This window comes from Populus trichocarpa, chromosome 8 (genome assembly GCF_000002775.5).
Source record: "Populus trichocarpa isolate Nisqually-1 chromosome 8, P.trichocarpa_v4.1, whole genome shotgun sequence".
Lineage (NCBI taxonomy): Eukaryota > Viridiplantae > Streptophyta > Magnoliopsida > Malpighiales > Salicaceae > Populus > Populus trichocarpa.
In genome coordinates, this window is record NC_037292.2 from 12,102,073 (window position 1) to 12,119,313 (window position 17,241).

A 17,241-nucleotide genomic window follows, 5' to 3' on the forward strand; every position below is an offset into this window, starting at 1 on the left:
AAAAAAAAATTAAAATTAAAATTTTTTATTTCAAATTAATAATTTTTACTATTTTCATATTATTTTAATATGTTAATATTAAAAATATTTTTTAAAAAAATAAAAATTATACTATTTTAATATATTTTTAAATAAAAAATACTTTAAAAATAATTATTATTACACTTTTATACTCCTTTATTATTGTTGTTGTTAATAGTGTAATAATGGTAGAAATATAAAAAAGATATTTTAAATTATTATTTTTTTCAGCCTTTTTATTTCAAAAATAAATTTAAAAAAATATAAAAATATATCTTAAAAACTAATTATTACTGTAACATCAAAAAAACTCTTATTATTTTTTTAAAATAAATACTTGAAACGAGTTCTGGGCTTTAAAAAAAAATTGGGTTCTGCTGATTTGGTTAGTTCATGATCGATGATGAATCATTAGGTTGACTTCCCGAGCTGTTCTAATAAAATTGATTGAGGGAAAAAAAAGTAAATGGAAAGGAATATAAAAGAAATACAATAGTGTTTATACACCAATCCGGAATTTAATGCAATAGCTCTGCATCGACCATTATGGAGTGTTACAGTAGAAAAACAAGCTCAACTACAAGAGAAAAACCATCCATGGAAACGAAAAGGTGAGACATACATGGAATATTTCGCATCCAAAAGCATAAAATAGGCTACTTGTTCATCATTTTCTCCCTGACACCTTTCATATGGAGTAGCAACTTATCATTGTCGGGATGGTTTTCTTTAATCAGAGGAACTTCAATGAAGTTCTGGGCCCAAGCATGCAATCGAGGCAGTGTGCTTGGTTCAAGAACTTTCACACCCACTATATCTTCAATGGCTGCAAGCCAATAAACGAATAGTCCATATGAGATGTCAACTAGATTTATGCTGTCACCGCCAAAAAACTTCTTGTCCCCGAGACCTTGCTCTTGTAAGACTCTCAACACTTCCACCACTTCTTTCGCTGCCTTCTCTAGCTCTTCTCCACTAGCTCGGAAAAGGGCACCAAAGGCAGCACTCTAAATAATGAAAGCATTCAATTTACATGTCACAGAACAGAGATAAATGAATAGATATTTGAAGGTGTTTAGCCTGAGGAGAGTAAAAATAAAAGAGGGCAAGTTATGAGAAATTTTTATTTATTATTCCACTTTAAGAACAAGAAGAAGAAAATGGTTTTTTGCAATCAATTGTTTTCTTCCAGGACTGCTACCAGATCAAATTAAACATTGTGGGCCTCATGAACAGTTACAAAATATATACAAGAAGATGGATCTCGTTACCTTGGTAGCTCCATATTGAATCCAAAACCGAGCCATGGCTCTCTCGTAAGGATCTGTCGGTAGCAATGGATTCTCCGGCCATGTTTCCTCGATGTATTCAAGGATAAGAAGAGACTCCGCAATTGGCTTGCCACCATGGACGAATACAGGGATTTGCTTGTAAACTGGGTTATACTTCAATAGCAGTTCACTTTTATTGGCGAGGTCTTCTTCAATATACTCAAACTCCACGCCCTTTAGTTTCAGAGCCCATATAACTCTGTAACTAAAAGGGCTAGCCCAGAAACCATGCAGCTTCACATCTGCCATCGTTCCAATGAGATCAGTATGCAAGGTCTACTGCTGTGCCAAGTCTTCTTATAGCGACTCTTGGCTTGGGCAAATAAGTTTTGGATGCAAGAAACATTTTTTTCTATTGCAAGTATTGACTTGACTTGGTCCATAACTTTGATTCCGAATTTTTTTTAATTTAACTTGGACATCGATAATTTGCAAGTAATTCTTGAATAATCTCGGATATGCACATGATGATGAAACGAGATTCATCAAACAAACAAAAAAACAAAGAAAAGAAACAAGATTCATTTCAAACAAATTTAAAGAAATGTTAAAATTAATGAATATCACAATCTGATTAACTTTTAGAAGTTTTTTATTATTTTAGTTGAAAATATATTAAAATTAATGGATATCGTTGAAAATTCATACTATGAATTTTATTTTATTTTGTTTGTCACGGTGTGCAGTTTATTTTCCTCGCAAGAAACACTGACTACTCTGTAGAAAGTTGCATTCTTTGAACGTATTCGTGCCTAGCCTTCGGATTAGGTGGTGGATAAGGACAGACGTAGTCATGAACCTGTCTGGCTGTCGAACTTCGAAGAAATCTCAGTGCCCATCTCCAAGACCTGACATGCCTACCAATATCATGATGTTATTGAATTAAGGAAAGCAGAAATAAACTATCCCTGATTTGACAACCTTTTTCTTTTGTTAACCTCTGCCAAATAATCCATCGACTATCTGAATTGATCACTAATTAACTATAAAAGTATCAGCTTTTTTTTAACATCAGAATTGTTAATTTATTTTTAAAAAAGTTATTAATATTATAGATCTCAATATTATTAAAATTTTAATTATTAATTTTAGAATTTCATGGAATTAATTAAAGTGCATGTAACTTAAATAAGCACCCATAATTACAAAAAAAAATCATCTTTCTAATGTGCTAGAATTATTCTGCACTTCTTTTTAATTTTATTGAGTATTGAAGTAGTGTATTTTTAGTAATTTTTATTTTGGTATTTAAAATTTTATTTTGTGCAATTCAGTTATTTCAGGTACAAATTAGCTTCTAATTACATATTTTTTTTTAAAAAAAAGAGTTGAATTGAAATATAGCGAACTAAAGCGAAAATCTCGATGACATAAAGGGCAGGTTAAAAGTTTTGTTAAAACATTAATTTTAATTCTTTCATGTTTTTTAGATATCAAGTGACCAATCCTTTAAATTTAAAAACAGCACATTTTGGTACCTAACTTTATTTCTCTTTTTTCCAGTCATTTTCTATTGGGAGGAGAGAGAGAGTAGTCCAATTCTGACTTAGATAGAGAAAATTGTCGATGGGAGAGATTCTGACCACCAAAACGATTGATTTTTATGTCAATATATTTCATATAATAAGGGATTTGTGTTTAGGTGTTTGTTTACCTTGAAAACACCTCAAACAACAAATTTAAGCTCGTGAGGAATTTTTATTTCTGGTGTTTTCGGGTTTTGTGGTGGTTTATTAGGTTTTTGAAGATCACGGATTGGTGTAATAAGGTTTCTAAAGTGTTTTCAGTATGTTTTGGGTCAAAATAAGTTTGAAAATGAGATTTTGGATGAAAAAACAAATGACCTCATTTTTCTAGTCACCATAGTGGTCGGATTCTGGGTTTCGCATGCAATGCATCATCTTTTATATATATACAAGATGACATGCTCGCGCGCTGCCGCGGGCTTATAAAACAAATGCACTTTATGGTGTTATAATTGTAAACCAGCGCTAGATAAGTAATAGAAATTAAATGTATGATGGAGCAAATATTTCATGACGGAAAAAAAGTTGTGTTGGTGATAAAAAACTTAGAGACTGAACAAAATAATTTGTAGCAATCTACAGTGTTTTGTGAGGAAAGATACAGTGCTTTTGCCACATGATTTAGCTTTTCAGTTAATAAAAAGCAAAAAAAATTACAAAGCTAAATTCTCTACCAGCTTAATATTAAAAAAAATCAACAAAGATAATTTTGGAAGGAAAAAAACCCAGGAGAAAAAACGTTGCAGCAATTGACAATGTTTTGTGAGGAAAACTATAGCGTTTTTCCCAATAAAATAAAATAAAAAACTATTTAGAGAAATATTGTAGCAATCCACAGTGTTTTGTGAGAAAAACTACAACGCTTTCCTCATATGATTTAACTTTATTGTAATTATAATTCTTAACCAAGTCAATATTCAAAAAAAATTGACAAAGATAATTTTGGAAAAAATCATAAAAAACTCACATGGGAAAACACTGCAACAATTCACAGTGTTTTAAAGAAAAAAAATTACAAAGCTAAATTCTTAATTAGCTCAATATTAAAAAAAAATCGACAGAAACAATTTTAGAAAAAAAATAACAAAATAAACACCAAAAAAAGGAAAAAAAAATCATGTTGGAAACACTGTAGCAATTCACAGTGTTTTGTGATGAAAGCTACAGTGCTTCCCCACATGATTTAGCCTTATTTGTAATGACTTGTAATTGTAATTCACAAACAACTCAATATTAAAAAAAATAAAATTGAAAAAGATAATTTGAAAAAAATTATAATAAAAAAAATCATGCGGAGCGACACTGTAGCAATCCACAATGTTTTATGAGTAAAGCTACACTGTTTTCCCCACATGATTAAGCTTTATTACAAAGTTAAATTTTAACCAACTCAATATTAAAAAAAAAAATCGACGAAGATAATTTTGGAAGAAAATATTACAAAAAAAGAAAACACAAAAGAAACTAAAAAAAAACCATGTGAGGAAAAACTGTATCAATCCATAGTGTTTTGTGAGGAAAAATTTGTATTTACTTGTAATTGCAATTCTTAACCAGCTTAATATTTAAAAAATAAAATTGACAAAGATAATTTTAGGGAAAAACATAACAAAAACAGAAAAAAAAACCGTGTGGGAAAAAACACTGTAGCAATCAACAGTAATTTTCGAGGAAAGTTACAGTGCTTTCCTCACATATTATAACTGTAATTTTTAACCAGCTTAGTATTAAAAAATAATAAAAAAATAATTTCAGAGAAAATCATAAAAAAACCATGCGGAGAAACACTGTAGCAATCAACAATGTTTTAAAGAAAAAAAATTACAAAACTAAATTCTCAATAAACTCCATATTAAAAAAAAATCGACAAATATAATTTTGAAAAATAAAGAAATAAAATAGAAAAACTATGTAGAAAAACATCGCAGCAATCCACAGTATTTTAAAGAAAAAAATTACAAAGGGAAAATTTTAACCAGATCAATATTTAAAAAGTAAAATCAACAAAAATAATTTTGGGAAAAACAAAAGAAAAAATAAATGAAAAAAAATAAAAATAGGAAAGTTGAAAAAAAAAGTAATTTTGAAAAAAAAAAAAGAAAGAAGGAAAAAGTTACAAAAAAAAAAACAAAGAGGAGGAAAGCACTGTGGATTACTGTTGTAATCCACAGTGCTTTGTGTGTAGGGGAACAATAATTCCCCCACACCATTTAGATAGTGTTGTAATATATATATATATATATATATAATTGGAGCGGACAATACGTCGTTCGCCTTATCAAACTTTTTTAAAAATAAAGGCCCGCGCGCGGGCCGCTGCTTTACTAGGCCATGCGCTAGGCCTGTCCTGGTTCCTTTTTTTTATTTTTAGTTTTTAAAAAAATAGTACATTATTTTTTTATATATTTTTTCAAATAAATTTTGGGTTTATATTTTAAGAAGATTGCGATTATTTTAAAATGATATTAGGTGTGTTTAATTTTTAGAGATGTGGATATGATTCATCTGTGGTTTTTTCTTAATTTTATATAGATTAATTTTTTTTTAATATGATTTTTTTATAAGATTTTTTATATGTGTAGCTTTTTTTTTTAATTATTGTTCAGTAAATTTTATGTGTGTGTCGGTTTCTATTATAAATTTTATGTATTTTTCTTTTACAAATTTATTTTGATAAACGAATTCATTAGATATAACCAGGTAAATTACTCTTATTGTAATGTTAGATATCTTGATTTTTACTTTTAGCTTGGTTTTCTCAATTTTATTTTTGTCAATTATTGATGATTTTTTTTCATTGCTTTACATAATAGTTATTTGATTTACACCTAGAAGTTTTTTTAGTATAAAAAAACACGTTGAAGAACTCTGTATATTCAATTTTATTTATGTTTTAATGTTCAAGATTTGATGTTTATTCTTATGATTTTTTATTTTTTTTCTTTGAATCTTTTATGAAAGTTTCATTGTTTTTAGTTTTATTATTCAATCAAAGTTTATAATATATTATTTTTTTTGTTTTTTTTATCTATGTTATTTTGATTTTTATTCTTTTATTAATGTTTTTATTCTCTTTGATTTAGCTCTCAAAACTAAAATCCGTTGTTGTCTTTTGATTTATTTTTATTGCAATTTTAACACTCATTGTTTTTATTTTGGATTTTTTAAGTTGTTTTTATGTTGTGATTTTAACCCTTGTGATTTTTTTCATATATAGTGTTTTCGATCTTGTAACCCGGGTCATGGTTTAAAAAGTTAGTAGTGATTAACTTTTTTTGTCTTATTTTTTTATATTCATATTTTTTTATTTTTTTCTATGAAATTATTTTTTTCTCATTTAATTTTTATTTTCTTAACAAATAAAATTATTGAGATATTTTGGAATATTATGAAGATATATTTTAATAATATTGGTAAGTGTTCATCTTTTACATTGAACGAGATTACTTGCCCGCGCGCTGCCGCGGGCTTATAAAACAAATGCACTTGATAGTGTTATAATTGTGAACCAGCGCTAAATAAGTAATAGAAATTAAAGGTATGATGGAGCAAATATTTCATGACGGAAAAAGAAGTTGTGCTGGTGATCAAAAACTTAGAGACTGAATAAAATAATTTGTAGCAATCTACAGTGTTTTGTGAGAAAAACTACAACGCTTTTCTCATATGATTTAGCTTTATTGTAATTATAATTCTTAACCAACTCAATATTAAAAAAAAAATCGACAAAGATAATTTTGGAAGGAAAAAAACCCATGAGAAAAGATGTTGCAGTAATTGACAATGTTTTGTGAGGAAAATTATAGCGTTTTTCCCAATAAAATAAACTAAAAAACTATTTAGAGAAATATTATAGCAATCCACAGTGTTTTGTGAGAAAAACTACAACGCTTTTCTCATATGATTTAGCTTTATTGTAATTATAATTCTTAACCAACTCAATATTAAAAAAAAAATCGACAAAGATAATTTTGGAAGGAAAAAAAACCCATGAGAAAAGATGTTGCAGTAATTGACAATGTTTTGTGAGGAAAATTATAGCGTTTTTCCCAATAAAATAAACTAAAAAACTATTTAGAGAAATATTATAGCAATCCACAGTGTTTTGTGAGAAAAACTACAACGCTTTTCTCATATGATTTAGCTTTATTGTAATTATAATTCTTAACCAACTCAATATTAAAAAAAAAATCGACAAAGATAATTTTGGAAGGAAAAAAACCCATGAGAAAAGATGTTGCAGTAATTGACAATGTTTTGTGAGGAAAATTATAGCGTTTTTCCCAATAAAATAAACTAAAAAACTATTTAGAGAAATATTATAGCAATCCACAGTGTTTTGTGAGAAAAACTACAACGCTTTTCTCATATGATTTAGCTTTATTGTAATTATAATTCTTAACCAACTCAATATTAAAAAAAAAATCGACAAAGATAATTTTGGAAGGAAAAAAACCCATGAGAAAAGATGTTGCAGTAATTGACAATGTTTTGTGAGGAAAATTATAGCGTTTTTCCCAATAAAATAAACTAAAAAACTATTTAGAGAAATATTATAGCAATCCACAGTGTTTTGTGAGAAAAACTACAACGCTTTTCTCATATGATTTAGCTTTATTGTAATTATAATTCTTAACCAACTCAATATTAAAAAAAAAATCGACAAAGATAATTTTGGAAAAAATCATAAAAAAATCACATGGAAAAACACTACAACAATTCACAGTGTTTTAAAGAAAAAAATAACAAAGCTAAATTTTTAATCGACTCAATATTAAAAAAAAAATCAACATAGATAATTTTAGGAAAAAAAAAAACAAACACCAAAAAAAGGGGAAAAAATCATGTTGGAAACACTGTAGCAATTCATAGTGTTTTGTGATGAAAGCTATAGTGCTTCCCCACATGATTTAGCCTTATTTGTAATGACTTGTAATTGTAATTCACAAACAACTCAATATCAAAAAAATAAAATTGAAAAAGATAATTTGAAAAAAATTATAACAAAAAAAACTATGCGGAGAGACACTGTAGCAATCCACAATGTTTTATGAGCAAAGCTACAATACTTTCCCCACATGATTAAGCTTTATTACAAAGTTAAATTTTAACCAACTCAATATTTAAAAAAATAAAATCGACGAAAATGATTTTGGAAAAAAATATTACAAAAAAAGAAAACACAAAAGAAACTGGAAAAAAACTATGTGAGGAAAAACTGTATCAATCCATAGTGTTTTTTGAGGAAAAACTTGTATTTACTTGTAATTACAATTCTTAACCAGCTTAATATTTAAAAAATAAAATTGACAAAGATAATTTTAGGGAAAAACATAACGAAAACAAAAAAAAACCATGTGGGAAAAAACACTGTAGCAAACAACAGTAATTTTTGAGGAAAGTTAAAGTGCTTTCCTCACATATTATAACTGTAATTTTTAACCAGCTCAATATTAAAAAATAAAATAAAAAAAAATAATTTTAGAGAAAATCATAAAAAAAATCATGCAGAGAAACACTGTAGCAATAAACAATGTTTTAAAAAAAAAATTACAAAACTAAATTCTCAATCAGCTTCATATTAAAAAAAATCAAAAAATATAATTTTTTAAAATAAAGAAATAAAATAGAAAAACTATGTGGAAAAACATCGCAGCAATCCACAGTATTTTCAAGAAAAAAATTACAAAGCAAAAATTTTAACCAGGTCAATATTTAAAAAGTAAAATCAACAAAAATAATTTTGAAAAAAAACAAAAGAAAAAATAAATTAAAAAAAATTAGGAAAGTTGAAAAAAAAAAGTAATTTTGAAAAAAAAATTTGAAAAAAAAATGAAAAAAAAATGAAAAAAAAAGGGAAAAGTAAAAAAAAAAAAAAGAAAGTGGGAAAGAATCACTGTGGATTAGTGAAATGTGTGTGGGGGAACAGTGATTCCCCCACACGGTTTAGTATATGTGTTAATTGTTATTTTTTTGTTTTATTTGTTGTTGATATTTTATTTTTTAATAATATTATTAAATTAAAGAGTTTATTAAACTGATAAGCCAAGTATTTAAATATTATATTTTATTTTGTTTATTTTTATTTTATTTTTGTCAAACGATCAAAACAAAATTGACGGCGACTTTAGTTTTTAGTGCCCAGATAACCCGCTGGCTGAATGGGCTTGGACTCAACCCGAAGAACTTCACATCTACCATACTGATAACTGAACTGTGACTTGTGTTCAGCAAAGGAGGGCTTTATATTATTCATTGCCGACTTTTCTTTTCCTTCTCTCTTTTTATTGCAGACTTTTCTTCTTGGCTGTCCAAATAAATAGAAAATTAGAAGAGGAATAATCAAAGTTAGGCTGCATGATTTGACGAAGGTATTTTTCTGCCCCCTCTTATCCATGGCCAACTCTGTTCAAGTTGAGATTGCCCTTGAAAATCCTAACTAAGATGCACAAATTGGAAAACTCAATTCCATGGCGAGTCTCCTGTTTGCTTGACTGCTTAGCTTGCTTTCATATGGATTACAGAGAATTTACTCCTGGCTCTACGCACTGGTCTTTCCAACAGACAAGGAGAAATTGAAAAACAAATAACAATGATCACAAGTTTTATGGATATCACCAAAATGATCTAACATCACTGGATATTCTAAGCTTGCAGTCTGATTAAAATTTATTGACTCCACAACATAAAAGGTCTTTGCTTAGATAAGCCTGGTCAGGAGAAAAATCCATCCAGCGTTCTCTCTTGGTCCGTACATGTTTATACATGAATTTTGGCTAAGTGTTTATACGAAATCCACATACAAATTCAGGAGCACTGTTATTCTATTCTGTGTGTCCAATTCACAGCAGACCCCTCTCCGTCCAACCAAAATGCCCTTCTGTTCTTCCGTTTACCTTTCTTGGCTGTCAAGAGGCGTGCCAAAGAAGATTAGCATCGATACCATCATGCATGGCGTTTATCAAAACAGCAAAGTCCAGGAGATGATATGTATAGTCAACCTTATTAACATTAATAATGCTTATTTAACCCAGAAAAACATGAAGTAAATCGCAAACTGTGAGAAATTGCTGGGAAACTTCAATAGAAAAGGAAAGAGCACGCATCGCGTTAATTATTGCATTTCTAATCTCCATAGTCAAGTCTTATTTCGACAGAGAATTGAAGTGAAAAAGTAATCGGAGAGAGACACTCAAACTTCTCTCCCAAGCGTCTAACTACTCCCTGAGCATAGAAAAGGATAAAAATATATATTTAAGTACTATGTTTTAGCATCTTCTAGATGATCTCTGGTTTTGGTCACTGATAATATCAATATAAAATATATATTTGCTTATGAATATGATTATGTAAGCAAATATATCAATAATGGAGGAAGAAAAACTCCTTTTCGAGGTATATCCCTTTCATTAACTAAATTCTTTTGAATTCGCTGACCCATCACACAAAAGCAAAGGCAAAAGAATATTGATGGTTATAACCCTGTTCTTAAGAAGATCCCAGTGCTTCTCCATGGCGAAAAACCAGTTTGCGAGTCCATGATTATTGTCGAATACATCGATGAGATATGGCCCCAAAATCCCTTGCTGCCCAATGACCCTTAAGAGAGAGCTCTGGCTCGTTTCTGGGTCAAATTTACGGACGATAAGGTAAAGAGTACAGGCATCATTTTACATTACATATAATATTACTATGAAACCGGACTTAAAAATATTTTTTAAAAAAATTAATATTTTTTTTAATTTTTTATTTTAAATTAATATTTTTTAATATTTTTTGATTATTTTAATATGTTAATGTAAAAAATATTTTTTAAAAAATAAAAATATTATTTTAATATATTTTCAAGTATATTTTAAAAGTATTTAAAAAAAATTAATTTTTGTTTTATTTTTTTATTTTAAATTAATAATTTTTATATTTTCTGATTATTTTAATATGTTAATGTGAAAAATATTTTTTTAAAAATAAAAATATTATTTTAATATATTTTTGAGTATATTTTAAAAGTATTTTTAGAAAAAATTAATTTTTTTTATTTTAAATTTATAATTTTTAATATTTTAATATTATTTTAATATATTTTCAAGTGAAAAAAACTTTAAAAATCATTCCTTGAACTTCCAAACACTCCTTATTATTATTGTTGTTAGTAGAAACATAAAAATATTTCTTTTTAATGTTTTTATAATATTTTTAATTTCAAAAATAAAATTTAAAAAATATAAAAATATATCTTAAAAATTAATTATTACTATAATGTGAAACAAGCTATTAATATTTTTTTAAAAATAAATACTTAAACGAGTTCTGGGCTTTTAAAAAAAATTGGTTTCTGCTGATGTGGTTAGTTCATGATCAATGATGAATCATTAGGTTGACTTGCCGAGCTGTTCTAATAAAATTGATTAAGGAAAAAAAAGTAAATGGAAAGGAATATAAAAGAAATACAACAGTGTTTATACACCAATCCGGAATTTAATGCAATAGCTCTGCATCAACCATTATGGAGTGTTATAGTAGAAAAACAAGATCTACAAGAGAAAAACCATCCATGGAAACGAAAAGGTGAGACATACATGGAATATTTCGCATCCAAAAGCATAAAATAGGCTACTTGTTCATCATTTTCTCCCTGACACCTTTCATATGGAGTAGCAACTTATCATAGTCGGGAATGTTTTCTTTAATCAGAGGAACTTCAATGAAATTCTGGGCCCAAGCATGCAATCGAGGCAGTGTGCTTGGTTCCAAAACTTTCACACCCGCTGCTTCTTCAATGGCTTCAAGCCAACAAGTGAAGAGTCCAAATGAGATGTCAACTAGATTTATGCTGTCACCGCCAAAAAACTTCTTGTCCCCGAGACCTTGCTCTTGTAAGACTCTCAACACTTCCACCACTTCTTTCGCTGCCTTCTCTAGCTCTTCTCCACTAGCTCGGAAAAGGGCACCAAAGGCAGCAGTCTAAACAATGAAAGAATTCAATTTACATGCAACAGAACAGAGATAAATGGATAGATATTTGAAGGTGTTTAGCCTGAGGAGAGTAAAAATAAAAGAAGGCAAGTTATGAGAAATTTTTAATTATTATTCCACTTTAATAACAAGAAGAAAATGTTTTTTGGAATCAATTGTTTTTTTCCAGGACTGCTACCAGATCAAATTAAACATTGTGAGCCTCATGAACAGTTACAAAATATATACAAGAAGATGGATCTCGTTACCTTGGTAGCTCCATATTGAATCCAAAACCGAGCCATGGCTCTCTCGTAAGGATCTGTCGGTAGCAATGGATTCTCCGGCCATGTTTCCTCGATGTATTCAAGGATAACAAGAGACTCCGCAATTGGCTTGCCACCATGGACGAGTACAGGGATTTTCTTGTAAACTGGGTTATACTTCAATAGCAGTTCACTTTTATTGGTGAGGTCTTCTACAATATGCTCAAACTCCACGCCCTTTAGTTTCAGAGCCCATATAACTCTGTAATTAAAAGGGCTAACCCAGGAACCATGCAGCTTCACATCTGCCATCGTTCCAATGAGATCAGTATGCAAGGTCTACTGCTGTGCCAAGTCTTCTTATAGCGACTCTTGGCTTGGGCGATAAGTTTTGGATGCAAGAAACATTTTTTTTTTTTTTTTTTGATTTACATGGGGTGTCCCGGCCAGCTTACGCGCACCACGACTATTCCCCACGGCTCACTGGACATCCTGCAAGCCCAGGAGCAGGTAAGGCACCGCGGAGGTGACAGGCATGCACATAGAGGGTCGAACCCGGGACGGGGGCGGAACAAGTCACACGGTTGACCACAGCAGCTAGACCCTCAAGGCAGAAACATTTTTTACTATTGCAAGTATTGGCTTGACTTGGTCCATAACTTTGATTCCGAATTTTTTTATTTTAACTTGGACATCGTAATTTGCAAGTAATTCTTGAATAATCTCGGATGTGCACATGATGATGAAACGAGCTATTCATCAAACAAACAAAAAAACAAAGCAAATTTGAAGATATGTTAAAATTAATGAATATCACAATCTGATTAACTTTTCTAAGTTTTTTTTTTTGAAAATATGTTAAAATTAATGGATATCGTTGAAAATTCATACTATGAACTTTTTTTTTTTTTTTTTTTGTCACGGTGTGCAGTTTATTTTCCTGGCAAGAAACACTGACTACTCTGTAGAAAGTTACATTCTTTGAATGTATTCATGCCCAGCCTTCGGATTAGGTGGTGGATATGGACACACGTAGTCATGAACCTGTCTGGCTTTCGAATTTCGAAGAAATCTCAGTGCCCATCTCCAAGACCTGACATGCCTACCAATATCATGATGTTTATTGAATTAAGGAAAGCAGAAATAAACTATCCCTGATTTGACAACCTTTTTCTTTTGTTAACCTCTGCCAAATAATCCATTGACTATATGAATTGATCACTAATTAACTACAAACTAAAAATATCAGTTTTTTTTAATATTGATGATTGTAATTTAACTTGTAAAATTTTAGATTTAATTTTTAAAATTTATTAGTTTGAATCTTATAAATTTCAGAATTATTAGAAACTTATCTTACTAATTTTAAAATCTCATAAAATTAATTAAAATATACATAAATTAACTCAAATACTTGCATTGAACAAATATATATATATAATATGCTGGAAATATTTTGCACTTCTTTATACTTCATTGGAATTGAAATAGTGTATTTTTAGTAATTTTTATTTTGATATTTAAATTTTTGTTTCGTGCCATTTAGTTTTTTCAAGTACAAATTAACTTCCAATCACATTTGTTTTTAAGAAACTAAAGTTGAATTGAAATATAGGGAACTAAAGCAAAAATCTCGGGTGATACAGGGCAGGTTAAAAGTTTTGTTAAAATATTTATTTAATTCTCCCATGTTTTTTAGATATTAAGTAACCATTCTTTTAAATTTAAAGACAATACATTTTGGTATTTAATTTTATTTTTCTTTTATATCGCTGTTTTCTATTGAGAGGAGAGAGAAAGAGTCATCAAATTCCGATTTAAATAAAGAAAATTGTTGTTGTGGAAAATTTTAACAACCAACACGATTGATTTTTATATCAAAATATTTCATATAATGAGGGGATTATGTTTAGATGTTTGTTTAACTTGAAAACACCTCAAACAACAAATTTAAGCTCGTGAAGAATTTTATTTTCCGGTGTTTTTGGGTTTTGTGGTGGTTTATTAGGTTTTTGAAGATCATGAATTGATTTAATAAAGTTTCTAGAGTGTTATCAATATGTTTTGAGTCAAAATAAGTTAAAAATGAGATTTTGAATGAAAAAGCAAAGGGCCTCATTTTTCTAGCTACCATAGTAGTCTGATTTTAGGTTTTTACAGGTGATGCATCTTTATATATATATAATTGAAGTGGACAACACGCTGTTCGCCTCGTTAAACTTTTTTAAAAAATAAAAGCCTGTGCGCGGGCCGTTGCTTTATTAGGCCATGCACTAGGCCTGTCATGGTTCTTTTTTAAAAAAAATTAGTTTTTTAAAAAATAATATATTATTCGTGTATATTTTTTCAAATAAATTTTGGGTTTATGTTTTAAAAAGATTGTGATTATTTTAAAATGATATTGGGTGTGTTTAATTTTTAGAAAGGTGAGTACGATTCATCTGTGATTTTTTTCTTAATTTTATATAGATTAAGTTTGTTTTTTTTTAATATGATTTTTTTATAAGATTTTTTATATGTGTAGCCTTGCATTGTTTTTTTAATTATTGTTCAATAAATTTTATGTGTGTGTCGATTTCTATTATAAATTTTATGTGTTTTTCTTTTACAAATTTATTTTGATAAAATAATTCATTAGATATAATCAAATAAATTACTCTTATTGTAAAGTTAGATATCTTGATTTTTATTTTTAGTTTTGTTTTCTCAATTTTATTTTTGTCCATTGTTGATGATTTTTTTTTTCCATTACTTTACACAATAGTTACTGGATTGTTTAATTAGATGAGTGCATAAGTTATTTGATTTACACCTAGGAGTTTTTTTAGTATAAAAAAACACGTTGAAGAACTCTGTATATTCAATTTTATTTATGTTTTGATGTTTAAGATTTGATATTTATTCTTATGATTTTTAATTTTTTTCTTTGAATTTTTTATGAAAGTTTCATTGTTTTTAGTTTTATTATTCAATCCCAGTTTATAATGTATTGTTTTTTTTTCGTTTTTTTATCTTTTGATTTTTGTTTTTTTATTAATGTTTTTATTCTCTTCAATTTAGCTTTCAAAACTAAAATCCGTTGTTGTCTTTTTATTTTGAATTTTTTATGTTGTTCTTTTTTTTGTGATTTTAACTATCCTGATTTTTTTATATATAGTGTTTTTTGTTTTATAACATGGGTCATGATTTAAAAAGTTAGCAGTAATTAACTTTTTTTGTCTTATTTTTTTATATTCATATTTTTTTATTTTTTTCTATGAAATTATCATATTCTCATTTAATTTTTATTTTGTTAACAAATAAAATCATTGAGATGTTTTTGGAATATTGTGAAGATATATTTTCATAATTGTTGTAACCCAATTTTGGATTCACCAAGATTTTCTTGAATGTTATTTTATTTCTATTATTATTTATAAAAATCCAAAAAAATTAAGAAAAAGTTTAAAATTCAAAAATATTTTTCTCTAGTCAACCGCATCTTTCCGTCAAAACCGAGTCCACCAGGTCAATACGGGTCAAACCATGTCGACCAGGGTAAAAAATGAGTTTCGGGCCGTTTCGGGTCAAAACCGTCATTTTTGACCAAAACCAAGTTCACCGGGTCAATACGGGTCAAACATGTCGACCAGGATAAAAAATGAGTTTCATGCCGTTTTGGGTCAAACCTGTTATTTTTTGGTCAAAACCCGGTCCACCGGGTTTATATCCATTGAAAGTTTTTTTTTATGTTTCAACATGATTTTCGGTAATTAAAATTGATTTTTAGCGGTTGAATCGGGCTTTTTCTAATACTGATTTAAGTTTTAATTTTACCTATATAAATATATATTATTATATATAATAAAACAAAATTAATAATACAGAATTGTCATATTAGGCGGGGCAGTTACATTTATTGTAGGCGAGCAGTTGGATGGATACATTTTTTTTATTTAAAGCAGATGCTTGTTGTCCCCTCTCATTGGCTATAAATAGCCAGTGACAGTACGCCAGAGAGGAGGAGGACGAGAGGAAGAAAAGAAAAAAAGAAAAAAAAAGAGAAGAGAGGTTACATACATACTATTCAGGTTTTTTTACTATTTCTTCACGAGAGTAGGATATTGATTTTTATTAAAAACAATATGAAAAATACCAAATATATCCTAACCGTTAGATCTAATAGTGTTTAGATCTGAACCGTTGATTTAATAAATACAATAGGGCTTATCACACCAGATTAAAACCCAGACACATCTCAGCCCTTGAAATAATCTAAGCTTTGATCCCGTTGCGCCACATCACCGGGTGTACCTAGATTTCGGTGCACCGCGTCGCACCCGATCCCACCTCTGTTCATCCGGACCGTCCGATCAACCTGCAGATCGGGCCAATAACAGCCGCACGATCTTTCCATCAGAGATCCAACGGATCACAGGCCTCAGCTGCACCGGTGTACCGTGCTTGCGTTCTCACCGTAGCATAACCCAGAGCATCTCTCTCCTCTCGCCGGCGACTCCCTCTCTCTCTCCCGATCTCCCATCTCCGGCCATCTAAAGCTTCCAAACCACCACAGAAAGGTCGCTATCCTCATATAAAGCAAAACCCCGTCAGGTTTCAGCGATGTCTCCGCCCCATTTGGCCGGAAAAGGGCCGCGATCGTCGGCTTCCACCGAAGCTTCAAGTCGTCGATTCTCACTCATCAGCTATCAACGATCGTCACGACCACCACCATAAGAATCCTCGACATCAGATCTACCAGGATCGACCATCGGTTGGCCAGAAATCTCCCCGCCGCCAACAGTAGCCGCGCGTGTGCCCCACGCGCCGCCAGTGGCATTTTCGTAATTTTTGGAGAAATTCGAGGGTATTTCAGTATTTTACCTATACAGTGACACTCAGGTAATTTTTTGGGTTTCTACTGGTATTTTTGATATTTTTTTTATATATAAATGTTTGTAAATTTTCTTGCATGTTGTAAAAAAATACAAAAACCAAAGTCGACACGTCTCTTTTTTTTTAAAAAAAGGACCGATGTCAAAAATGTAAATACCAAATATGGATTATGTCCATTATTTCTTTTGGTAACCCAGACGTAACTCTCCTTTTTAGGGGTAAAACGTTATATTTTAGACAAGTCTCCTAATTTTTAGGGACTGATGT

At 29.5% G+C, this 17,241-nt stretch overlaps 2 protein-coding genes and 1 long non-coding RNA gene across 3 annotated transcripts; 1 reads left to right on the forward strand and 2 right to left on the reverse strand.

The window, feature by feature from the left end:
- Window positions 1-500: 500 nt before the first annotated feature.
- On the reverse strand, window positions 501-1,675 carry LOC7480906 (glutathione transferase GST 23). The gene is made up of 2 exons (XM_002312584.4): window positions 1,293-1,675; window positions 501-1,028 (listed from the first exon to the last, which is right to left on the reverse strand). Exons 1-2 carry the CDS (start codon window positions 1,599-1,601, stop codon window positions 678-680), a joined length of 660 nt encoding a protein of 219 aa, XP_002312620.2. The 5' UTR covers window positions 1,602-1,675; the 3' UTR covers window positions 501-677.
- LOC18108801 (probable glutathione S-transferase) lies at window positions 501-12,438 on the reverse strand. The gene is made up of 3 exons (XM_006387005.3): window positions 12,103-12,438; window positions 11,521-11,842; window positions 501-706 (listed from the first exon to the last, which is right to left on the reverse strand). Exons 1-3 carry the CDS (start codon window positions 12,409-12,411, stop codon window positions 678-680), a joined length of 660 nt encoding a protein of 219 aa, XP_006387067.2. The 5' UTR covers window positions 12,412-12,438; the 3' UTR covers window positions 501-677.
- On the forward strand, window positions 552-11,692 carry LOC127905610 (uncharacterized). The gene is made up of 2 exons (XR_008059767.1): window positions 552-632; window positions 11,447-11,692. It is a non-coding gene; the product is annotated as an uncharacterized LOC127905610 (long non-coding RNA).
- Window positions 12,439-17,241: the final 4,803 nt, after the last annotated feature.